The sequence below is a fragment of the Panthera pardus genome, unplaced genomic scaffold (assembly GCF_024362965.1).
Source record: "Panthera pardus isolate Hobbes unplaced genomic scaffold, ASM2436296v1 HiC_scaffold_2, whole genome shotgun sequence".
NCBI lineage: Eukaryota > Metazoa > Chordata > Mammalia > Carnivora > Felidae > Panthera > Panthera pardus.
The window spans coordinates 133,480,987-133,507,935 of NW_026526765.1; the positions used below are offsets into that span (position 1 = coordinate 133,480,987).

At 38.3% G+C, this 26,949-nt stretch overlaps 1 protein-coding gene and 1 long non-coding RNA gene across 2 annotated transcripts in view; one reads left to right on the top strand and one right to left on the bottom strand.

Moving 5' to 3' along the window:
• CCDC192 (coiled-coil domain containing 192) overlaps positions 1-26,949 on the bottom strand; it is a 211,634-nt gene that overhangs the window by 142,316 nt on the left and 42,369 nt on the right. Inside the window, exons 4-5 of the mRNA XM_019422117.2 lie at positions 10,628-10,759; positions 9,454-9,510 (exon numbers count right to left, since the gene is read on the bottom strand). Coding sequence (XP_019277662.2) covers positions 9,454-9,510; positions 10,628-10,759 — 189 coding nt within the window. The remainder of the gene's footprint in view (positions 1-9,453; positions 9,511-10,627; positions 10,760-26,949) is intronic.
• Positions 1-26,949, top strand: part of LOC109250929 (uncharacterized) — a 268,707-nt gene that overhangs the window by 26,997 nt on the left and 214,761 nt on the right. The gene's annotated exons all lie outside the window — the stretch shown is intronic.

Sequence of the window (26,949 nt, forward strand, 5' to 3'; positions counted from 1 at the left end):
TTTATGTGTATCACCCCACTTCACACATTTGTACCTTCTTAAAGCACCCTGTGAAGCTAAGTAATGTTATTAGCTTCTTACCCCAAATAAGAAGAACAGAACTTGCGGAACCTTTGTCAGGTCCTTCAAGCCCAGTGCCTAGTTCTCCATTACTACCCTTGTCTCTGGCAGGAAACAGATAATAGGACCTTTTAAACTGCCCTCATGATCTATAACAATAGCTTATCTTTCTTTTCTCTACAATGGGAGGGCATGATACTCATGATACTCACTCATTAAGTGATTTTAATTCTTAAGAAAAAAATGATTAAAATATTACTTGTATTAGATTCTTTTAGCAATAGTATAGAATGAGTTCTGTGTGAGCATTAATGGCTAGGTTAATGCAGCTCAGAATCAACAGGGGGAAGATGCTGTGAATAATCTTGCACTATTCTCGTTTGATTTTTTTAAGTTTTTAAAATGTGTATTTATTTGTTTTGAGAGAGAGAGAGAGAGAGAGAGTTGGGAAAGGGCAGAGAGAGAGGGAGAAAGAGAATCCTAAGCAGGCTCCACACTCTGAGTGGAGCCTGACACAGGGCTTGATCCCATGACCCTGGGATCATTACCTGAGTCTGAGCTGGGATCAGACACTTAACTTCCTGAGCCACCCAGGTGCCACTTTAATTTGATTTTTTTGACAAGCAGATGGAGATTATAATAATGATCTGTACTAGAATATTTGGGACTCTAAAATTTGTACATTCCTTTAATAAAATGTTGGTGTGAGAAGCCTGTGATTATCAAGTAAGGCACCAAAATAAGTACTTGAAGAAATGCATAGGTAACTAATAAATATTCACAAAAAAAGTGAAAGGACTATACTCTGTGTCCAGTTAGGTGGCTAGACAAAGATCAGGCACATGCAATGGTCCTAAAGAGCTAGGGTGGTTTGGGTGTTTATTCAGCTTAAACTTAGTCATCATCTATAGAAAATGAAGAAACAGCATGCAAATCTGGTTGAGGAGAAAGTGAACCTCCTGGGTGTTGGCCAGAATCTAGGCTTGGAAGATGTGATTGACCAAATTCATGCCATAGGTCTATGTGCCTGCATCTGCCCTCACTAGGAGATCCAACAGCTAAGATTAGTGCCTCCCGCAGTAATTTATTGTGCCTTGGATTTCTAGGCAAAATTTAAAAAAAAAAAAGAGAGAGAGATAAGTTTAATAAGATCCTGATAGAGTTCCAAAGTTTTATTTTGAATATTGCCTTGTCAGTATGCTAGAAATTAGCTATTTAGCCACGTATTACTGAGCCAGGTCTGCTAAATGGCTCACAGTTCAGAGAGCACCAATTCTAAGTTATGAGCAACTTGCTGGTATGAAATGAGAGCCCAAACCCTTTCCTCTTCCAAGTCCTCAGAGAAGTTTGGCAGTAACACTCACCAATGGGATTTGAAAGCCTCTGTTATTCTTCTCTTTTAACCTCTCCAGATCAAGCATATAGGAGATGAACCATGGAATAACCACATACAGGGTTCAAATGAGGGGCCAAATAGTCATCCATTCCAGACAAACTAACCAAAGAAGGTAGACTGTAGAGAGGGGTTGAGTAAAATATAATCAACTAATGCAATAAAAATATTCCTGAGACTTATCACACATGGAGCCATGTTGTGTTCATAAATAATCACTGAGGGATCTTCCATTTTGATAAACATGTCTGCCTCTAAAAGAATGGCTCATAGGGCAAGAATTTCCCCATTCCTCATTGGCTTCAGGTAGGGCACCATTAGATCCTACTACCAAAGTCCCTCAGGGTGATTAACAGCCATGAGGTCGATAGAGTACAATAAAGTTAAAAGATCATAAAAACCAATTTGTTGACACACTGGCTTATGTGTATGTGCATACATATTCAGCAAAAATTCTGAATTAAAAGTGAAAAAAAGTAAAATTAGGGCTGTCTGGGTGGCTCAGTCAGTTAAGTATCTGACTCTTGATTTCAGCTCAAGTCATGACCTTACAGTTCATGATATTGAGCCCTGCGTGGGGCTCCGTACTGAGAGCATGGAACCTGCTTGGGATTCTCCGTCTCCCTCTCCCTCTGGCCTTTCTCTGCTCATGTACTTGTGTGTGTGTGCTCGCTCTCTCTCTGTCTCTCTTTCTCTCTCTCTCTCTCAATCAATTGATCAATCAATCAATAGTGAAATCAAACTTATGAAACAGGGGTCCTAGAGTCAAAATATCTATAATTCGAGTGTTTGCTTTGCTACCTACTAACTGTTGGCTGTGAGCAGGCTTCTTACTGTCTTTGACTCTCACTTTCTTCATCTGATAGAAGAGTAGTAGTAATGCCTGCTTCACAGGATTGTTGTGAAAAATAAATGACATAATGTGGTGGGAGCATTTAGGAAACTATAAATTGTTAAATGACTCGAAGCTGTTATTCATTACTGTCACTTTATCGTAGCATTAGTCATGACAAACTTCAGGAATGAAGTGATACTTTTAGAGTACATGGAAGTCTGGGCTTTGGTTGAGAAGAGCAGGGAGACTGTTTCTGTTTGGCTCATCATTTGAACAAACATGTCCAGTGTGCCACATTCTCAGCTTGCTGTACTAAGAATCAGGCCTGGAGATGTTTCTTAGAATCAGGAACATGAGGACAGAGAAGCTGACCCCCAACAGCAAGATGCTAGTCAGGACCCATGGTTTTGGTAAGAACAGAGGGTCTAGGCTGGAAATGGGGGTTTTACTGGACAATACAGCACTTCTCAGACATCAGCCATCATCACAATTACTGGTAAGACTTTAAAAATACATACTGCTGGATCACACTCCCATTGCTTCCGGTTCTGGAGGTATGAGATGAGGCCTCAAAATTCGCAATTCAAACAAGTACCAGTGAGTCTGATGAATCTAGTCCAGGGACCATTCTGTGAGAACTACATGGACAGCATAAGAATTACAGCTTCTCGCCTCTAAAACCCTGATCTGATTCTCACAAGTTTAAAGGAAAAGGGAATTTGCTTTAAGCTAATTAAGATTGTTGGACGGTTCCTAAAATGGACAGGAATCAGATTCATAAGTAGACAGGAACTAGAACAATTCTGGTCCCAAGAGCACAAACCCCTTCATCATGATGCCTGGGCATCTCTGGTAGGATCTATCAGTTCCAAATGTTCTTCGTCTCTTGCTTCACCTGAATTAATATTCAGAATCCAATTGGCTTAGAGAACATGCCCACTCCTCAGCTACTAGATGACAGGGTACTTTGAATTACAGTTCCAAGACGGTGCATCACGGAAGAGACACAGCTGAAAAGGATATCAGGGTACTGTTGCCAAAGATGTTAATGTATGCTCATGTAGCCAAGAAACAACATTAATAATGAAAACAGTCCATGTCTTCTATCACAGTAGGAAAAGATCAATTAACAGAGGGCCTGGAATTCTAGGGAAGAGGAGTTTGCACTTGATCTAAACTGAGGACTCCTGTAGATTCTTAGAAAGTAGTTGATAGCTTCCTTACTGGAGGAAAGGAAGAAATGAAATAAAGTTTTCAGGAAAATTCTCTTAAGTACTCATGTTGGCACCCCCCACCCATGCTTTATTTTCCTGACTCTGAGCTTCACGACCCTTGCTTCCAGGTTTAAGTATGTCCTCAGGAACTATAGATCAGGAGCTTCTGTTTTCAAAGACACACTCATCTAACCTACAGCTTGAATCATGCTGTACAGTTCATTGGAATGGCTCCTTCTTCTAGATATTCTTAACTCTTTTACTTTATTGGAAATATTTCAAGCATACAAGATAGGATTAAAAATAACATAACACTCAAGTGTCTATTTCCCAGTTAGCCAGATTTCTCTTTTCGAAATAATCCCATTGAATGTTGTAGAACTTTTAGCCATGGTCAGGTCTGGGGAGTAACCAGATCAGGAAATGGGCAGGCCATTGAGATGGAAGTAAGGCAAAGGGGCAAACCTCTGGGTTACTGCAGATATTCAGGGCGTCAATGACAGAGTGGATAGACAAGGATGACTACGTATACTCTCAAATAGTAAAAATAGTGAAGCAATGGATTCAACAATTTGGAAGACATTCATTTTAAAAGGATATTTTTCCTTAAGATACCTAGTCCTGGCTCAAATTGCCCTAACATGAACAAGTACCTTTGAACAGTTATAAACATTTGCTTCAAATATTTGTTAATCCTATGTAGGTTTCTAAATAGATAAGTAATCGTGTAGGAAGGATTGATAAAAACACCTTGGGCAGACTAGCCCTGTGGGTGCCTCTGAGTAGGTACCTATGTGTGCACTCATGACAGTTTGTAATCTTTGAGAAGTATAAGCTGTAACTACATAAAGTTAACGAGATGAGATTTTAACCTTCAAAATATTAGCAGTGACAACTCAGTCTGAAATGTTTAGGCTTCTGTCTTCTCTCCATTTTATAGCTATGAATTTAATTATACAAAAATATAATTCAACTCTTGGGTTTTAGACAAGTGAACTCTGAATAAAAGGAGGCCGCAAGGTTGTTACTTTTCATGTAAAGATCATCATTTCCTTTAAGTGTTCTTTTTACTTCTTTTGAAATAGGGGTTTCCCAGAATGGTGTTTACTTTTGCTGCTGCTTTTTCATTCTATTTCCATTCTAAGATATCATTACCTTTTGTCCCATCCATGTTACACCTTGAAAGTATCAATTTCAGATTACAGTAGCACTTTATGTAACTGGCATTTTTTTAAGAAATACAATTTCAAAGCAGGCTCCTATCAATGCCAAAATCACTTTATTTTTAATTTAGCCATTTCAGTAATTCACTTCAGTGAAATATGAACAAGGCATTGAGCCAGACACTGTGCAAAGCATAAAGATAAACAGACTTGCTCCCTGTTCTCCAGGAGCTCACAGTCTTGGGGAAGAGCTAGCTCATCACTCAATTCTCTTGTGGGCCATAGTGTGACAAGTAACAAAAAAGAAGTGTAGAGATGTGCTGTGAAAGAGCCAAAGAAAGGGAGATTACTTCTGGTTTGATGGTCAGGAGAAACTTCCTGAAAGGAACAATTTTGATGAAGAATGGGGAAAATCTGTCATTCTTCATTAAAATTGTTGGTGGGGACAGACATTCCAGGCAGAGAGAAACCATGAGCAGAACCCCTGGGGCAGGAATGCATGGGCATTCCTGGGAGTCATAGATGTGTGATACAGAGCAGGAAGGAAAAGGGGACACGCTCTCATTTTCAGTGTGAGAAATGCCACGGTCAGGAGGATGGGCTTTGTTCTGGAGTAATGGGCGACCATTGTCTTACCCTAGGCTTTGGAATAGGGGAAATTACATGATTAGAGAAAAATTCAATTCACTTTAGCAAATGTATTGAGTGGCTGCAATGCGCCTGGCCCTCTACTTGAGATAATGGATGCAGAGAACCATTCTTGGTGGTGCCCTCAGTGGCCTTCAAGTCTAGTAGGGGACACAAATATCAACAGATAGTGTCAATAAAAAGTACTATTTTGAGCTAAAATAGATGTATATACAAGAGGCTGTCGGAGCCCAGAGAAGGTTTTCTGGGGATTAAGGGAGAGCTTAATCCCTGATATCAGTCTTGCAAGAAGAGTAAGAATTATTTGGGTACAGAGCAGAGGGAAGGATAGTCCAAAACCAAGACAACACAGAGAGCAAACTCACAGGGCACCAACTGACATGGGATGTGTAAAGAGAGACAGCAGTGCCATTTTATTGGCTCATTCAGTGGGAGGCAGAGAGAGGTTGGGGAAAGAAAGAGGGAGATGAGGGGGTAGGGATGGTCCTTTGGAAACCTCATTCAGAGTAGAGGCAGGGAAGCCAGTGGACTACTACACGATCATATCCTACAGTAGTGTTACGTTTAGGAGGTACGGTCTGAACAGACATTCCACACTTTACACATGACTCCCGAACAGGGCGATTCAAGTTCATACTTGAATAATGTATTCTTACTATTAATAATACTGTATTCTCAATATTAAAACTTCCAAGAAACTTCCAGTGTCCTATTCCAGAAGGACCCTTCCCCATCTACAGAGTTCCGTTCTACCACCTTGGTCCTTCACTCCCTGTTCTCTTCTCTGGTACTCCAAAAGGTTTCATCCTCCCTTTCAGTGTTACTCTTTGGCTCTGTTTGGTTTTCTGTCCCCACCCCGCAGACTCACACATGGATTTTATCCTTTCTCTCCTCTGCAAACAGAACTTGATGGTGTGAAAGCAAGAGAGCTACGTGGTGATTTGGGTTGTGGTGAGGAACAGTGGGAGGTCCTGAACTCGAATATGTTAATAATGTGGGGTCAGTAGCAGTAAGATATAAGATGATCGTGAAGAGTTAGAGATAGGGCAGTATGATGGCAGAGCAGACACAAAAGTGAGATAACTTTTAGAAACATACTCACAGCCTGACGACTAACTAAATGTGGAATGAAGACAGAGAAAGGTAGGATTTTAATACTGTTTGGTAGTTTGGATCTAGAATAAATTACAGTCGTGCGATATTATTTGCAGTGACTAGGTTTACAAAAAGAGGGGCACATTTAAGAGATAGGATTAGAAGATGATAAATTTGACTTTGTATATGCTGAGCCTAGGGTGTCAGCAAGATATTCAAGTCATATTTAGCAAGCACAGTGCTTTAATTTGATGCAATATGCTAGCAGTCTCCAATCTTGTGTGATTAAAACAGCATTTATGGTCATTGGAAAACAACATACTATTGCCCTTTCTTTAAGATTGATTATACACTGGTAAGTCTTACAGCCACTAAACCCATCTAATTTAACTTCATTTCCAATGTCTCTCCCATTTATTTTCCAGAATACCTCTTAACATCATTTGGAATGTTATTTTCAGGAACACTGTCTTAAGAAATGCTCATTACAGCACTAAGGAGGTGTAATTAGGGGATGATCAAGATAGAAAGAATTTGTTGGGGGTGGTGGGGGTTGTTTATTTGCATGGAAGTGAGAGTTGAAGCATTATGAACTGATGAATCATTCAGAGTGAATGGAGAGAGAAGGAAGATTGCAGAAAGAACCTCTATAAACACCATTTGATATGTGAAATAGCATGTGGAGAACATAATTTGGAAAGACAGCAAACTTTAATAGCAAAAGCATGGGTTTCAGAATTGACATGTGTGACAAGTGATCTAAGCTTGAATATTCAGTTTTATTACCTGAAAATAATGCCCACCTTGTTGGGTTGTGTCAAGATTTAAAATAGAAAGTAGGTGAAGCATGTACCACACAGTTAGACACATAATCTACTCTCAATAAACACTATTAACTAATATTTTCATTTAAATCTTCTTGATGAGTTGAAGCAAATCTTCTGTGATCACACTGCTCTATTAAAATCTGAACATGGAGCACTTACACAGAAGAGATCTCAGATGTTGATGTTAATACCCTAATACAAGAAAGAAATCCCAGTTGAGACAAACTTGGGCCAGGAACAGCATGGTACAGGAATAGAATCTGCAAAAGCTAGGCAATGGAGGAAGACACCACAGGAATTTCCTGAAGGTGTCTGTGACTATGTTTCTTTAATCAGCTGTTCATGAAGAGATGCTGGAAGCTAATATCAGAACCTTAGTGAACAATCTGCTCTCCTTAAAAAATTTCTGAACTCAACCCACCCTGGGCAAATGGCTGTAGGTATCAATCTGGCATGAGGAGACATCCTCTGGCAATAGTAATTATCTGTCACCCTCAGGGTCAGCTGGGGGAGGCATCTGCAACAGAACACTGAGCTAATGAGATATACTTGTGTTTGAATATGTCACCATGTCACAAATGCAGGCTTTAATCATTTTCACTATTGGTCAGTTGGACATACAAGGCCGAAAGACATTCTGAGGTCAGAGCTAAAAGCAGATTAGCTTTTGTCTATCCCAGAAAAAAAAAAAAAAAGGCATTTACCGTGATTTTATCCTGATTAGCTCATTTCAAATTTCAAAGGGATGGTGACCAGAATTTGTTATTTTGCAGTCTTTTTCTGTAGGACTTCTGGACTGTAGCCCCTCAGGTCTCAAATGGGTCTGAAAAGTTTATTGTTCAAATTGGCCATTTAACATGACTGGCCATTGTTGTTGTTTTTTTTTAATGTTTATTTATTTTTGGGAAAGAGAGAGACAGAGTGTGAGTGGGGCAGGGGCAGAGAGAGAGGGAGACACAGAATCCAAAGGAGACTCCAGGGTCTGAGCTGTCAGCACAGAGCCCAATGCAGGGTCCGAACCCATGAACCATGAGATCATGACCTGAGCCAAAGTCAGAAGCTTAACCGACTGAACCACCCAGGCGCCCTGGCTGGCCAATGTTCTTGATCAAGAAGTCATCCCCCCTGGGACGCCTGGGTGACTCTGTCTGTTAAGCATCTGACTCTTGATTTCAGCTCAGATCATGATCTCACAGTTCGTGAGTTGGAGCCCAGTGACAGGTTCTATGCACTGACCCCTGAGTTCCCTGCTTGGGATTTTCTCTCTCCCTCTCTCTCTGCCCCATCCTCACTTGTACTCTCTCTGTCTCTCTCAAAATAAATAAACTTTAAGACAAAGTCATCTCTCAGTACCCAAGATAAATAGAGGAGATTGCTGAAAAGAAGGTGAGCAAGTCTTTAAGGAAAGGTGTAAGACATCGGGATTGTTCAGATCCTTGGGAAAGGAAAGAGGCAGGGTGACAGCTGGTTTATGTGTGTGAACACACAAGGGTATTGTGGCAGATGTTCATTAGTTGTTCTCTGCATGAAGATAGGCTAAAATATCAGTGAAATATACCCTAGGAGTTCATAGAGTCTCCCTCAGGGGAGTACTTGCAGGGAAAATGAACAGTTGTGTACCTGATTTGTTTATATGGTCACTTGCCTAAAAATCACAAGACTTGGGCAGAATGAATACATGTAACGCAGTGCTGCTTGTAATATGGTCCAAAATTGGCAGCATCAGCGTTACCTGAATGTGGCATCGTCTAGAATTGTCAATTCTCAGGTCATATCCTAGGCATGCAGAAAACAGAATGTCCAGGCAATTTGTTTCTAAGTGTTTTCTAAGTAATTCTTGATATACTGAAGTTTAAGAAGCACTCTTCTAGGCGTGTATTCGATGTGCCGGTCATTTCCACTTCCATTCACTCACTCCACTAGCCTGGTTTCCATGTCTTTCTACCCTTAGTTTCTGGTTCTCTTATCCTGATGGTACCTGATTAGACCATCTGGTTGTATGTGAGAGATAAGTTTTGTAATTTTTATCTTGAGCATAAATCAGAATTCTACTTATGGAAAGCAACTTTGTAGAGGCAATAGCAATACTGATTTTTAGCCTGGTGATTTGGTTAGCAGCAAGAAGACCATGGTTTTAACTTCTGAGGAATTAGGCTTCATTCCCACGGTAACACTGGTATAAATTAAGGGATTAAAAAAAAAGGAGAAAAACACTTACATGGGCTGTAAGTTGCTCCTGGGAAGCTTTCACTTCAGCTTGTAATTTCTCAATGCACTGAAAAGGAGACACGTTTAGAAACAAAATGTATAACTCTTCTTCTAATATAAAGTATTTCAGATATATACCAGTTCTCAAATCCTGTGAATGGCAGAGCACTGTGTCAGCTAGGTGCTTTGGAAATCATCATTGAGAAATCCTCGCTCCCATCCCTATCTCACTTTGATTCTATTGAAGAGCCCACCAACAAAGAACACAAATATGTTAAGACTTAGGAAATGAGTAGGAAAATAATGTTTCCTTGATGTACAGAAGGTAATGCCAACCTGTCTTATAACATATATACATATCTATATGGTATCAGATGGGTCTGATACTGTCTTTGTAACATATACATATGTTTTTACGTGAATATATATAGAGATAGATAGATAGATAGATAGATAGATAGATAGATAGATAGATAGACAGATATCTCAAAGGTAGTTACAAACCCATTTGAGTTGACCAAGAAAAAAACTTATGTAAATGCCCAGAGATTCAGAGATTAATAACTTTTTATAAAATAATTCATTAAAGCATATGCCAAATTTTTGATCCATTTTACTACACTGAAAGAAACTATTCCTTGACTAAGTTCAACCTTAAAAACGAGGAGACGTTTGGGGGCACCTGGGTGGCTCAGTCGGTTAAGCGTCTGACTTTGGCTCAGGTCATGATTTCCTGTTTGTGGATTCGAGCCCCCTGTCAAGCTCTGTGCTGAGCGCTAGGAGCCTGGAGCCTGCTTCGGATTCTGTGTCTCCCTCTCTCTGCCTCTCCCCGCTCACCCTCTGTCTCTCTCTGTCTCTCAAAAATAAATAAACATTGAAATATTTTTTTTTAATGAGGAGACATTTGTATAGTTAATACCACTTACAAAATAAATAGCATATTCATATAATATGATTCAAAGGATACATATCAAACAAACTTTTAAGATGTTACTACCAAAATTAATTATTATATGTGAATATTCATCAGGGAGTAGTTATATTTAGCCGACACAAATATTATTTACCATCTTGAACTTAAATTTGAATTTCCAACCTAGCCAGAAATGACTGCAGAATTGTCATTTCATAGAAGTTTAGGTAACTTTTTAAGATAAACATTATTTTTTTCTTCTCCAACCTACCTGGTCTTTTGCAAGAACCATTTTTTCATATGGCTCACCACTGTCTTCCTTATGATCCAGAGCCCGTAGTTTTTCCTCCAGCCAGGAAACTTGCTCAAGCAGTTTTGATTTTGTTCCTTCAGAGGCTGCAAGCTAAAGACATTTCTTGTAAGGGCATGTAAGTACAGTGATTTTTTTAAAGCTCCTTTCAAAAGTCTAATTGATACATGAATTACCTACCACCAATATCTATTAAACATGAAAATGGCTTCTGGAATATTCCTCATAGCTGAAAAAGATTAGTATAGAGAGAAAATGAAATAATGTTGACTTTATATTTAGTAATAAAGATCTTTCTGGGCAAGAGATGAGACTACATAATTACAACAGGCAGAGAGATTTCTAATGCAACAACCTCAATGCTCACCCTTTTATGTTTCAAGAATGTACTTTGTTTTTACATGTGAAATCTGTACTGTTTTTAAGATCTGATTGGAGGCAGATCTAGGCTAAACCATCACTAGAAAATGTCTAAGGATGATGAGCTTTGTTTTACTGTTTGTAGATTCCTCTTGAGGAAAGGAGAGTTTCATAGTGTCTCATTCTTGAATTCCCTTGGAGAGCCCCTGGACTAGCATTTCCTTTCATTCAGACAGCTTATTGTGCATTTTTTCTATAGCTCAGCAACAATTCTGAGAGTCTCTGGAAAGGGACACACACCTTGTATTCATTCCAGTTCCCAGTGTGTCCTTGGAGGCATGAATTACCTTTAAGCATCTCTTTCATACTATTCCAAAAATTCTTGCGAAGCATGCTGTCTCATCTTGAAAAGCGCAGTAAGTTTTTAAAGCTAATTTACCAAATGGGGAAGCCTAAAGAAGTTGCTCCGTCACGGAAATAAAGTGGGAACGTCATATATAAAATGCCATTGATCCACACAATCATTCACTTGCAATTATTTGTTTAGTTGGTGCTTCGCAGCCATTCTGTTATGTTCTGGAGATTATAAAAACACAATGTGAGAGCCAGAGGGAACACATATGTCATGAACTGTTGGCTGTGCCTCTCAGCTCTCAGTGACCTTGGAGACCTGTTGGGCTCCTCATGGACAGTGACAAATTTCAACCGAGTACATGATAGCTTGGAGATGTAGCCTGGTTGTTCCAGGCACCCTTCTATTTTATTACACAGTACAGAGTGTAATGGCTAAAGACTATGTGATTGAGGCAAGTTTCTCAGTTTCTACGGGCTTGATTTTCCAACCTGTAAATGGGAACGGGGATGAAAAGAATAGTACTTAACTCACAGGTTTGAGGATTATATGAGTTTATGTAGACTAATGCTTGAAATATTTCCTGTACTTAGTAGCTATTATTATTATTATGATGATGATGATGATGATGATGATGTATTCTACCTCCTCTAGATTACAGTATTGATAAAAGTCTTATTCAAATATTTATCAAACTGTAAAACACAGTGTCTGAAGACATCACAGCACCTTTGAGCTGGTTACCCTAAACTCAAACTGTATTCAGTTCACTTACTTCCTACAACCACTCTAGTGTTTAGGGAAAAGTCCTCTCACATCTGGCATTTTTTTCCTCTCAAATACAGTCTTAGATTGGTCAATTTTGTTCCCATATTCTATCTGACTTATAACTCATCCAGTTCCCATCTGGTTGTCTTTCTTTTATATCTGCCTTCTATTATTTTCAAGCTTTTATTCATTCATTCAACACTCATTTATTCACTCATTTATTATAGAAATATGTTGGGCATTTATTAAAAGTAAGCCTTCAAAGGTAAAAAATGAGAGTGACATTGCTTATATGCTCAAAAAGCTTACAATTTACCCAGAAAGGCAGAGAATTTTAAAACTATTATGTAATATGAAAGTATGCAGTTGAATAATAGCAATGATCCTAACAATTTACTGGGTATTTACTATACACCAAGCCTTCTGCAGAACCTTTTGTTTTCATTATTATTTGTGTATCGGAATTCATCTTCATTCCCCTTTTGCAGATAAAGGAATTCACTAAGTTTAGTAAAGTTGTGTAACTTGCCCAAGCACATAGCGAGTTACGTGTTACAACCCAGGTTTTCACTAGTGGACACTGGGTCTGATTCCCTAAAGCCCAAATTTGACCCCAGCTCCCAAAGTGGGACCTGAGAATCATGAAAATCCCATCCTGTTTTCTGCTGATTGGTTCAAGAATCAAAGTCTTAAACAATCAGAGTCTGGCTTTTCTTTGGCCACAGTTAATAAATGCGGATATGTGATCCACTTGTACTGCTCAGCAGGAATTTTGATGATTTGGGGAAGCATTCTCTCTCACCTACCAGATATGAATGCTGATGTAGCCATCCTACAAACATCCAGGAAACCCGTATATTATGAAGCTACACTCTGAATGGAAGAGTGACCAACATTATTGAAATACTGTATCACCAAATCTTGAAGCACATCCTACCTTGGACTCACACATAGTGAGCTAATAAGTTTCCTTATTATCTAGAAATTGAATTTTCTGTTGCTTACTACCATAAGCATTCTACTGATATACTGTCACATTCCAAAGCCCCATGCTCTTGACCACAAATAAGTAAATTCTATGGAAAAACAGCAGTAATTAACATTTGTTTGGTAGTTACACCATACCACTCATTCTGGGTGCTGTCTGTACACAAGCTACCTTAGTCCAATGCTGAAAACTCTATAAGGAGTTTGGTTTATATTTTTTTATTAATTATAACCATTTTAAAGAATAAGAAACTAGATGCTTTTAGGAGTGAATTAGCTTGCCCATAGCTAATAAGAAGAGGTTGGTTTTGGATCTTCAATGGCCTGCCTCCAACTCTGGGTCTTACATTATATCCAACCCTAATTCTAAGGCTGCCTATAAAGATGAGGCCTGTGGTCCCCCCTCCCCCCCCCCCACTAACTACATGGCCTTCAGCATTATTTCTCACATGTTTACCTATTTACCTGAAAGAAAATTTTTTTCTTTTTTTCCTAAAACTCAAGAATTCTGTCCTAACATCTTGCTTCCTTTTTATATAGACATCAACCCCATCTCTTTCTTGCCCTCTTATAAAAGGTCTTTGTCTCAATATCCCTTTGATTCAGATATATTTACTTCAGGCTTAGCTTTCCTCTAAGAAATCTTGACTTGGAGTCAGGGATCTATGTGTTAGTCTCAATTCTACAACTCACGGACGCTAAAAATCCATAATAGGATTTTATATGCTATGTTGCTATGTTTTTACAGAGTATTTCTCCAGTCATATGTGTTCAAACTGGACTGTAAATTCCCCAGAAGGAGAAATGGAGAATTCTGTCAAAACTTACAAGACACACTCAAACTGGTCCAGAGCAGTCTTTGCTAAGATCATTCCACTTATTAATCTTATAAACTTAATTCTCATATGTATGTATCATCACCTCACAGCAGCCTGATACAGGGATCATATTCTTTCTTCCATATATGGATACATTAGGGGCAAGATCTAGTAATTTCTTGTTGCATTCTATTTTACAATGATGAAACTATTTATTTGCATAAGGTCATACTGAGTCCCCTTTGGAAATAACCCATCAAATAGGACTCGTAATCCAAAAGGGTAGAAGAAAAAAGAGATGAGAAGAAAATAAAATAAAATGAAAATTATACATCAGAGTTTTTTTATTATTATTATTATTCTATTTTAGCACCGTCTGAAAGATTGTGCTCTACTGCTGAGTCACAAGATGTTAGTTGCCATTTTTTTCACTCCATTGTTTTGATGGATGTTTTAGGACTTTTTAATATCTAATTTTCAATTCAGGAAGCCTTTAGGAATGCTGCCTAAATCCAAATTCAAATTATGAGACGAAAAAAAAGGCATCAAAGTAAAAGGAAATCCAAGTTAGCCTGAAAAATACCATAATTGAATTTTAAAACTCTGGGGACCTTGGTCATTGTTTCTTCTTCTTGTTTTTTTTTTTCTTTTTTTTCTTTTTTCATAACAACGGCTTGGTTTTATAGAGTAAAACCTTGTTTGGGGAAGAATAGAAAAAAAGTTTAGCCCAACTTAGTATCTACTCACAAAAAGAGATTAGAAATACTAGACATCTGTTCTTGAAATGACTAATCTTCATACATCCTAATTAGCCACTTTTTAAAAATTTTTTTTTCAGTGTTTATTTATTTTTGAGTGACAGAGAGAGACAGAGTGTGAGTAGGGAAGGGGCAAAGAGAGAGGGAGACACAGAATTCAAAGCAGCCTCCAGGCTCTGAGCTGTCAGCACAGAGCCCGACGTGGGGCTCGAATCCATGAACCGTGAGATCATGACCTGGGCTGAAGTCGGACGTCCAACTGATTGAGCCACCCAGGTGCCCCCTAGTTAGCCACTTTTGCTGGAACATAGGTTCACAGGATGCTGGAAGGCTCATTTTCTACCTCTGACTCTTTTTGTCAAGCAGATCCCTTTCTCTTCTACCAATAGTGTCAAAAAGTTTGGAGAGAAGAAATGACTTAAAAAGTATGAACAACAACATTTGTCTTCAGAATTAGGTAAAACAAAGAAGCAACTTCCATGTCATATCTTCAAGTCTGTGTAAATCCACTGAAAAAAAATTCAACTTTCAATATTTACCCCAAAGTTAAATAAAAAATCATTATAAAAGTATTATAATATAGCTAAAAGGGAAAGAAAGGTAAAATTTTATCCATTGTACAGTTTATTGATGGAGTCAAGAAAGGGTACTGATATATTTTAGAATTGTATTCAAGATTGTGGTTAAAGCAAAATGACTTGGACTTCACAGAAGATGGCAGGGTGGTCCTTCCATGTAAATAACTACTAAGCTGGCAAGGACTGTCAGAGCCAATCAGTTCAGAACTCTGGAGTCTAGTAGGACACCTGGATCCAGGAAAATACTGGAGGAAGAAAGAGACTGGCATTGAAAGAAATCTCTGTCAGGTCACTGGCTAACTGCAGAGATAATGGCACAGGAGACTTTGGTGACCACATGTGAAAAGAAATATAATCTTTGGAAAATTAATTAGGAAAACTAGGTAAACATACAACTGCAGTCTTCAACAAGCAACAATGGCAATTCTTAGAGAGGAGTGGATGGAGAATCCGATTTCTAGAGTTACCACATTACAATACTTGTCTAGCTCTCAATGAAAAATTACAAACCTCACATAGTTAAGTATGGTGCATTTACTTAAAAATGATTAAAACTGTACCCGAAGAAACTCAGACATTGAAATTTTGGACTTACCAGACAAATATTTTAATCTTTTTAATGTTTATTTTATTTTTTGAGAGAGAGAGCATGAGTGGGGGAAGGATAGAGAGAGAGGGAGAGACAGGATCCAAAGTAGACTCCAGGCTCTAAACTGTCAGCACACAACCCAACATGGGGCTCGAATCCATGGTCTGCGAGATCATGACATGAGCTGAAGTCGGACTCTCAACAAACTGAGCCATCCAGGTGCCCCTTGTCAAATATTTTAAATTAACTGTGTTAAATATGCTCAAACAGCTGAAAGAAAAGATGAGGAGAAAAAGTAAAGAAAATCAGAAGAGTGATGTATGAGCAGATAGAAGATATGAATAAAAGGGATAGAAATTATAAAAAGAAACTAATTAGAAATTCTGAAGTTGAAAAGAAAAATAGTTAAAATGAAAAATTCGCTAGAAGAGTTTAACAGGAGATAGAAGTGGCAGATGAAAGAATCAATAAACTTGAAGGTAGACCAACTGAAATTTCCCAGTCTGTGGAGCAGGAAAAGAAAAGTAGGAAGATAAATGAACAGATCTAAGGGACCTGTGGGATACTACCAGGCACATTAACATACACATTATAGGAGCAAATAAATTAAAAAGATACAAAATAAAGTAAATCAAAATGGTATAAAAGGGGGGCATCCGTGTGGCTCAGTCAGTTGAGTGTATGACTTCATTTCAGGTCATGATCTCGCAGTTCATGAGTTCAAGCCCGGCATTGGGCACACTGTCTTCAGTGCAGAGCCTGCTTTGGATCCTCTGTTCCCCCCCACCTCCCCCACTTACACTGTCTCAAAAATGAACATTTAAAAACAAAAAACAACAACCAAAAAAATGATATACTAGGAAAAATCAAACACAGAAGAAGGCATCATTGGAGTAATTAAGAGTAAGAAAGAAGTAAGATATATAGAAAACAAATAGTAAAGTGGCAGAAGTGCATCCTTCATTATCAGTAGTACTTTAAAAGTAAATGGGTTACAAGGGATACAGGAGTACTGATGCATAGGGGCACTTGTACCCCAATGTTTATAGCAGCACTCTCAACAATAGCCAAATTATGGAAAGAGCCTAAATGTCCATCAACTGATGAATGGATAAAGAAATTGTGGTTTATATACACAATGGAGTACTACGTGGCAATGAGAAAGAATGAAATATGGCCCTTTGTAGCAACGTGGATGGAACTGGAGAGTGTGATGCTAAGTGAAATAAGCCATACAGGGAAAGACAGATACCATATGGTTTCACTCTTATGTGGATCCTGAGAAACTTAACAGAAACCCATGGGGGAGGGGAAGGAAAAAAAAAAGAGGTTAGAGTGGAAGAGAGCCAAAGCATAAAAGACTCTTAAAAACTGAGAACAAACTGAGGGTTGATGAGGGGTGGGAGGGAGGGGTGGGTGGGTGATGGGTATTGAGGAGGGCACCTTTTGGGATGAGCACTGGGTGTTGTATGGAAACCAATTTGACAATAAATTTCATATATTGAAAAAAAAAAGTAAATGGGTTAGACCCACCAATTAAAAGACAGAGATTTATGGAATGGATAATAAACATGATCCATCTATACAGTGCTTACAAGAGACTAACTTCAGACTTGAAGAAACAAATAGGTTCTAAGTGAAAGGATGAAAAAAGATATTCCATGCAAATAGTAGCCAGAAGAGAGCTGGGGTGGCAGACAAAATAAATGCTGAATCAAAATTATTACCAAATGCAAGGAAGGGTATTGTATATTGGTAAGTGCCACTTAATCAAAATTATATACATACATTCACCAAACAGCATATCTCCCAAATATATGAAAAAAATTAACAAAATTTAAGGGAAAATATTAGTAATAAACAGTAATAGAGTAGTTCAAGACTTCAGTACCCCACTTTTAATAATGGATAGAATGTCTAGACAGAAGATCTAAGGAAATCAAATTGAACAACACTACAATCTAAGTAGACCTAATAGACATATACACGAGAATTCACCCAACAACAGCAGAATACACATTCTTCCCAAGTGCAAATGGAACATTCTCTGGGATAGACCACATTTAGACCATAAAATAATTCACAGTACATTTAAAAGGATTCAAATTATACAAAGTACCTTCTCCAACTAGAATGGAATGAAGCTAGAAATCACTAACAAGAGGAACACTGGAAACCTTGAAAATGAAAGGAAATAAACAACACATTCTTAAAGAATAAACAGGTCAAAGAAGAAATCAAAAGACAAATTAGAAAATACTTAGAGACCAATGAAAAGAAAAGCACAACATACCAAAACTTGGGGGATGCAGCAAAGTCAGTACCAGAGGGAAATGTATAGCTGAAAACAGCTTCATTAAAAACAAAACAAAACAAAACAAAACAAAACAAAAAAAAAACCACATCCAATCACAAAATTAACTTCACACCTGAAAGAAAAAGAGCAGACCAAACCCAAAGCCAGTAGAAGGAGCAAATGATAAAGACTAAGAAGAGATAAACAAAACAGAGAATTGAAAAATAATAGAATTGATGAAACCAGAAGTTCATTCTTGGAAATGATCCACAAAGTTGACAAATCTTTACCTATATTGACTTTTTTAAAAAGAGAGAAAAGGCAAAAATAACTAGAAAGAGAAGTAAAAGTAGGGACATCTCCACCAACCTTACAGAAATTTAAAAGTTTAGGAGAACGTACTGTGAACAGTTGGATGCCAACAAATTAGATTACCTAGATGAAATGGGAAAATTCTTAAAAAGACACAAATTAGCAAAACTGAGTCAAGAAAGAGTGGGAAATCTCAATTGATGAACAAGAGAGTGAATCATTCTAACAAATATAAGGAAGAACTTACTGAGAAAATGCAAGAATGAATATAGCTTGTTGTGCAACCACAGTTCACCTGTAGAGTTTTAGCCCAGTGGAACTTTTCAAGATGTCATACGTTTCATTTCCTTCCTTTTTTGTTATTGATATGTGACTTTATAAATCTGCTTTTGTAATTTTGGTTAATAATTGTGTGGGAAAACATGGAAATGTTTCCTAATTCCAAAAAAGAAAAGAAAATAAAAGAAAGAAAAGGAAAAAGTTCAAGAGCATGGCATTGTTCAATGCAAGTCAAAACTGAAATGAGATTCCACTTCAAAGCCACTGTGGTGGCTATAATTTAAAAAATGGAAAATGGAAAGTGCTGGTGAAGATGTGGAGAAACAGGGACCTTGTACATTGCTTTTGGGAACATAAAATAGTACAGCTGTGGTGGGAACCAGTTTGGTGTTTTACCAAAAAGTTAGAGAATTACCAATATGACCTAACAATTACACTTCTAGATATGCACCTTAGAGAAGTGGGAGCATCCATCTACCCATAAACTAGTATACAAATGCTTACAGCAACATCATTCATACTAGCTTAATGATGGAAACCAAATGTCCATTAACAGATGAAGGAATAGAGAAACTTTGTTGTAGACATATAACGAATATTATTCAGCCATAAAAGAAATGAGGTACTGATACTTGGTATACCTTGGATGAACTGCATAAGCATTAGGCTAGATGAGAGAGACCAGACACAAAAGGTCACCTACTGTATGATCCTTTTCATACAAAATATCAAGAATATCCATATCCGTAGAGGTATATCCTTAGAGACAGAAAGGAAATTTATGGTTGTTAGGGGATAGGATGAGGGTTTGTGGGGAGCAGTTACTTAAAAGGTACAAAGTGTTCTGGGGTGAAGAAAAAGTGTTGAGACTTGAGAGAGGTAGTGTTTGCACAATATTGTGAATCCATTAAATGCCACTGAATTGCATCCTTCAAAACGGTTAATTGTATGTTATCTGATTTTCACAAAATAAAATGACTTTCTAGTTAGCTCTCAGTGGTCAAGAAAATTATTAGCATTATATCATTTCCTTGAATGCTATTAGAGAAAACTAACAAAATTGGATTGACCGTTTTCATTTTAAAGTAGTGAACATAAACCTCGGTGTTGAGTACCCCTCCCCTGAAATCAAAATATCATTCTATTTTTCTTTTAGTAAATTTTCTTTCCTCTTTTCCGAGATAGTATGATTCTCTATGCTTTCCTCAAATGTCATTTCTTACTTTCCCTCTCTTCAAAATTCCACTCTCCCCCCTCACCCCAAATGGCTACCTCATCTATAATTTACTAAAGAACTAGAAGCTGCCAGATGGCTACTTCCTCACCTTCCCACGAGCCTTACTCTATGAACCTTACTGCAGCAGGCACTGCTAATCTGTTTCCCGACAGTTGTTTACCCATTTATCCCCTGCTACCAGGCACCCAATTTGGATTAGCTAGCAGCCATGTGTTTAGGGAAGCTTGGCCTTGTCCAGCTCCAGGGAATGAATCACAATTAAACTAAACCAGCCATGTTGGTCTCATTCCCAGGTATGAAAGATTATTTTAAGCATGAGCCTGCTATCCAGGAGAGGCCCTTGGAGCCCCAGGAAAAGGGTTTTACCAGATTTTTTTAAAGACCCATGGGAGGAAGTATGTCTCTTTTTTTCAGTATCTTTTAACTGCATTTAATTCTTGAATTAGGACACAGTTAACACTGAGGATGGTGGGGCAAAGGGTAGCACCCCTGTTCTTGGTGACTTTCTTGAGCCACTGAATTAACCAACTTGGAACTATTCTACCACAAAACCTATGTTTTGCACATATACTTATGTTTTGCACAGCTCTTCTGTGCTGGCCTTATTATAAGACTTTAACTGAGAAAAGCATCCTTATTAAACAAATGGAGAAGATATTATTTTGTCAAAGCCCAGCCCTTTCACTTGGCTTTGAAGCCCATCTTCTAGATCACAAAGTCTTGACCCCTGTAATTTCTGAACTGCGCACCACCCCCCCCCCATTCATTTCTGCATTATCTATCTCACCCTTTCTGGTCGATCCTTTTTAGCATAGAAACATGTTAATAGTAATTCTCGTGAACAAAAGATGTCCATTGATAGTTTAAAATAATGACTTTTCCTAAAATAGTTGCCTACCTACCCTGTTGTCACTTTCTTAGACTATTCCAACGATTTTTGTAAGAAAAAAACTATTGGCTTATATAACTGGGGACACAGAAGTAGATTTTTGTTTCACTCACAACTAGATCCACAAACTCAGGTGAGGTAATCATACTCTGTCTCTTTTTACCTCTGTATCTTAGTGCTGTGCCTTTATGTTGGTCTCATTATTTCCCAGTGCAGACAATCTTTCTTCACACAGTGGGAAGAAATGTTACCTAAAGCCTTCCAGGTTCATGACCTCAATAGTAAGACAATTTTTCCTCTAGTAACAGACTGAAAAAGGACTCTGTTTAGCCCATCTTAGTTCATGTGACTCCCCCTGGGTCAGTCTTTATGGCCAGGAAAATGGAGTGCCATAATTGATTAGAACGTAGGTCATGTGCTTAATGATCATTTCCTGTAGGTAAGAATACTATGATTGACAACCACAGAATTATTATAAGATTGGAGCCAGGAAAAACATTTCTCCAGAAAAGGCAGACATAAAAACAGAGGCCAGTTAGAGTCCATGCTGTAGGTGTTAAGTAAGCACAATTATACCATTATGCTCAGAAGCATATGCATTTCCCAAAATGTACCTGCATAATATGATGCGTCTGTTCTACATGAGTCCTAAAATGCACTCACCTCTCCACCAAAAGGAGATAACCCAGAGTCATATCAAGTTACTGCATTTGTTCCACATTTAGATCTCCAAATTGTGTGCATTTTTCCCTCAATCGCATGCAGATGAGACACATCATAATATGATACCTAAAGATTAAATATAAAACATACCCTCCCTATAAACAGGGTATTTATGATATAATTCTCCTTTTTAAAAAAAAATGGAAAAGGAGAAACAACGTCCAGTTGTCACTGGCCACTGCAAACACCACCTTGTACTGGCTAGAGGTAACAAGGCCTGTCCTGGCCGTGCAGTGAGTGAACGTTTCTGATGTGTTTGTGTCTGCTTCTGACCCCTGGGAATGTTCATTGTCCTTTTCTTCCGTGACCACAATCAAGAAAACATCTAGAGGATGTTGCTTTGGTGGGGAGTGGTACTGAGTTTGTGTTTCGAGTATGTCACCAAATTCCTGTATTTGTCAGAACCTTTTTGGTTATGCTACAGAAACCCAATGTAAATTGGCTTAAAAAGAGAACTAATTGGTTTTTTTAACTAGAAAGTAGAGGCACTTCTTGAGTCTTACATTAGATTCTCAGAATTCTCTCACTTCACCATCCTTGGCGTGCCTTCTCTTTCTCTCTTTTTTTTTCTCTCTGTCTCAAACTACAGGGAAAAAATTTCCCCAGGGACTGGGAAGAAGACTACTCTGAATTACGTTTCTCTCCTAATCTCTTTTTAAATTGCCTTCTGCCCTCCACTATGCTATTGACACTGATCTTGTCCAGATTGCCTAGATCCTCATTTTACCAAACATAATGCACAGATTTCTAGCCATCTCATTCAATCTCCCAGTAAAATATTACACATCTTAGTACTCCATCTAAGTACTTCTTGAAACACTCTCCTCTTTCTGTTTCCAGGACATGATTCTCTGGATTTCTTCCTGATTCTCAGTTTCCTTGGCAACATTTTTTTTTTCCTTTCAATTCTTTAAATATTGCAACCTAAGAGTTTGGTGTTGGGCCCAACTCCCTCCTTTATCTATGCTCATTCTCCAGCTGATCTCATTGGATGCTATGGTTTAAACACTAGCCATTAGGTGCCATAGTTTAATATTTTTTAATGTTTATTTATGAGAGAGACAGAGTGCAAGTGGGGGAGGGACGAGAGAGAGAAGGAGACACAGAATCCAAAGCAGGCTCCAGGCTCTGCACAGTCAGCACAGAGCCCGACGTGGGGCTCAAACTCATGAACCGCAAGATCAAGATCTGAGCCAAAGTTGGCCGCTTAACTGACCAAGCAACTGAGCCACCCAGGCACCCCTAGGTGCCATAGTTTAAACATGTTGGTTACTCCCCCCCCCCTTTTTTTTTTACATACAACCACTTAGCTTCAGGCTAAAGTATATGTATATCCAACAACCTACTTAATATTGGCACCTGAATGTACACTAGGCATCTAAAAATTAATGTATTCAAAATGAAGTCCACATATTTTATATGTTCCCCAGACTTCTGTCTTGAATCACCCATCTATATGTGTAAGCCACAAATATATTCCAGACTTCCCTTTCTCTCATCATCCACCCAATCCATCAGTGATTGCAATTATGGAAACCACCCCATTAATTAATTTGAATTCTCATCTTTATCTCTTCTCATTGTCTTTTCTCCTAGATCTCCTACACAACCCACACACAGACACACAGCAAATAATACTGCAGGATAGGTTTCCAGGGTCATTCAAAAACAAACTGAGTCTCAACAAATCTTGCAGAGCTCATACTACAGAGAAAGGAGTGATTTCATTTGAAAACAAAGGCTTCCCTTGTGCTAAATGCTCTGTAAGCTGACTTGGACTAGTACTAAAAACTATGAAATTCTTTGGCAATAAATAACAGATGTAAGCACTTTATAAATTACCTCTTCTACCTGTGGAATGGGCAGGAACCCCTATGTCTGAAGATACACTTAGTTCACAAAATTGGTTTTGTCTCATTTCAGTTTTATAGCTGAAAACAAACAACACATTCCTCATCCTACCTCAATCCTGGACAAAACAGACTTTTACATTTATTAATATTTCTGCCTTTAAAAATCTATTTCCAGCCATTTCTAGGTTCATGCACATCTTAAAATAGATCTGCAAAGGCCTATAATTTAGAAGCATAGTTACCCCTATATAAATTTGCTAGGGTTGTTGTAAAAGAGTACCACAAACTGTGTGGCCTAAACATCACAAATTTATTGTCTCAGATTTCTAGAGGCTAGAAGCCCAAGATTAAAAAGTCAGTAGGGTTGGTTCCTTCTAAGGAACCTTCCGAGGATCTTCTTGTACACCTCTCCTTTAGCTGCTGGTGATTTGCTAGCAATCATTGGTATTCCTTGGCTTGTAGATGCATCACCCTGGTCTCTGCCTTTGTCTTCATGTGACTTTCTGCCTGTATGTCTGTGTCTAAATTTCTACTTTTTATAAAGATACCACGCATATTGGATTCGGGGCCCATCTTACTCCACTATGTTCTCATCTTAACAAATTACATCTGCAACAACGCTACTTTCAAATAAGGTCATGTTCTGAGGTACTGGGAGCTAGAACTTCAACAGTTGAATCTGGAGGGGACATAATTCAACCTTTAACACCCCCAAGTTTTGGGGTGAAAGAAACTCTGAATAATAGAGGAAAGTTTAAGCTCTGAGCAAAAATAGAAATATTTACTAAAGATCAATCAATAATTGAAATATAAAGTTAGGGTTGCAGGCACAGAGATTCCTAAGATTTCTTTAATCTGCAAAAAAACTCTCTGGGTCTTATGAATGGATAAGAATATCAGAGAGAAATGAGACATGGGAAAAAGTGAGGCAATTAATCATTGACTTGGGTATAAAGGTCAAATGTTTGGATGTAAAAGTCAAAAAACAATAATATCAGGTTCTGAGAAATTAAAGTCAACAGCTGTAGTGGCCTAGGACTGACTCATTCCTAGGATACCCCCAGTCTGTCCAAGTTCCAGCACATTCTTAGAGCTCTTTCATGGAACAGAGCTCAGACTCCCCCTGCTGGTCGGACTCAGAGTTGACTCTGCTCTCTGGCTTGGGGGAAATGCATTCTGCCATTATTGAGTTTCTCTCAGGAGTTTCCCTTTCTCCCCTGACCTCCTCAATGTCTAGTTTAATACAGGGCAGCTGGTTTCACATACCTGCTTTGCGTTCAATATTTTCTTGTAACATCTGGGAAACATCTAGTTGTTAAAGAATGATAATGGAAAATGCCAATAATCTGTTAGTATTATTATGCTCATAGTTTTGACTTTGAACATCCTCTAAGGAATATCCAGAACTGCCCTGTGACTATACATCCCTTCAATGATGGCAAGAGACTTGCATTTATACAACTTTAAGTTTAAACATTAAACTGTTCCTGAGGTTAATAAATAAGATCTTCATACACAAAACACATGGCCATCTGATATTTTCACCTTAAAACCCCAGGAACTGACAAATGAGAAGAAAAGCCTATTTCAAAGACATAGATCAAGGGTCTGATGGAATATTAAAGGACTACAACATTCATAAGACCTAAGTGAGGAAATCCAAATTACAGAGCTTTGAGAAGAATCCAGAACATACGTGGGGCAAATTGAGCTTACATAGACCCTTCCAAAGGAAATGAATCACCTTTAATATTTAATGATTCAAATATTAAGGTAGTTGGGGTAACGGTTGATCACCCAGACACCTAAAGCTTGAATTTTGTCTTGGGTACTACTTTTCCATTAATTAATCACTAAATCCAACTCTTAAGTATTTCTTGAGTCTATCTTCTCTTCACCACTGATGGGCACTTACCATTTCCAAATTGAATTTTTTCAAGAGCTACACACCGATGTGCCTGGCTCTGGTCTCCTCACAAATTTGTCCTTATGAGTACCCTCAGAATTTTGAAGTGCAAATATGAATATGCCCTGTTTAAAGGTTCCCCATTGCCTATCAGTCAACTCAAATTGCTATATTGGGAAGGGCATGAGCTTTGACATCAGAGAGATAAAGTGGATGGATTGTAACTTGATTTGAGACTTCAGGGAAGTCACTGTCGGGACTTCTTCCATGAGGCATGTGGTAAAGTAAGGTGATTATAATTGGTGGTGGTGGGGAAGTGGGTGATGGATTATGAAAGAACCTATGAAGGTCATCTAACCCAAACTTGAAGAAGAAAAGCATTTTTGAGGAAGGAGCATCTAATTGAAGATCTTAAAATAGGAGTTTGTTGGGATTTTGTGGATAATGGGAAAGAGGGTAAGAGGAAGTAGCAGGAGCAATTGTAGGTAGAAGCACAGGGAAAAGAATATATTAAATAAAACTTGGCTCTGAGGAACAAAACCTTTTGTTTCTTCTTAAATGAGAAAAGTAAGGGAGAATATGGCATGTACGAGGAATCAAACATGGTATGCAGGGAGTGGTGTAAGATAAAACTGGAGAAACAAGTAGGGGGTATCTGACTACTAATGATGGAAGGATCTGTTAAGGAATATAGATTTGCCCCTGATGGTGTAAGGGGACTAATTTAAGATTTAAGCCAAGGAGAAATATGCGTTGTGGAATCTTCCCTCTGGGTGTGGTATTGAGGACCACAATGAAACAAGGACCATGATGAAAGTTTCTGCAGTTGGTGGCCTGAACCAGGACGATGATGGGAGAGATAGAGAAAAGAAGATGTATTCAAGAACTATTTGAGAGGCATCATTCATAATGCTTAGCAGGTGATGTGTGGAATGAGGAAAAGGAAAGAATCAAAGCTGTCTAGATTTCTAATATGAACCACAGGGTGGCTGGGGGCACCTGTCCCAGCTTAGGGACAAGGAGGAACAAATTTGAGAGAAGGAACAAATTTGAAGCAGGAAGCTAATTAACAGGTAGATTTTGAGTTGAATGAGAACTTGGATGGCACTATGCAGTAGGCAGTTGGATAGTCAGGTCTGGGATCATGAAGAAGATCAGGACTAATGATGAGAAGGTGGCTCTTCTTGGCACATTGTGTGCTTTAGGGCAAGTCACCAAGGAAGAAATGTACGGAAAGAGCAGATAAGGGACTGCAGTCCCACAAAAGAGCTTTCGTCATTTGCAAAATGGGGATAAGACTTTCCAGGGCCTTTGGCTAACATACATGGGAGTACCTAGAAGAATGCTTTGCTCACAGTACAGGCTTAGTAAACATTAAATGAATAATTTACCAAAAGCATATACCTGATTTACTAATTTTCTTATAAAGATTAAGGAAAGTAAAAGTTTACCATCTCTGCGAAACCTTATAAAGAAAATGTCCACACAAAAAACACCTGCTCTTATCAGCGGAGCCATGACTCATAAGGGATAAGGCATTTTGCTTTTTCTTAGACAAGAAAGTCACATTTATTAGTG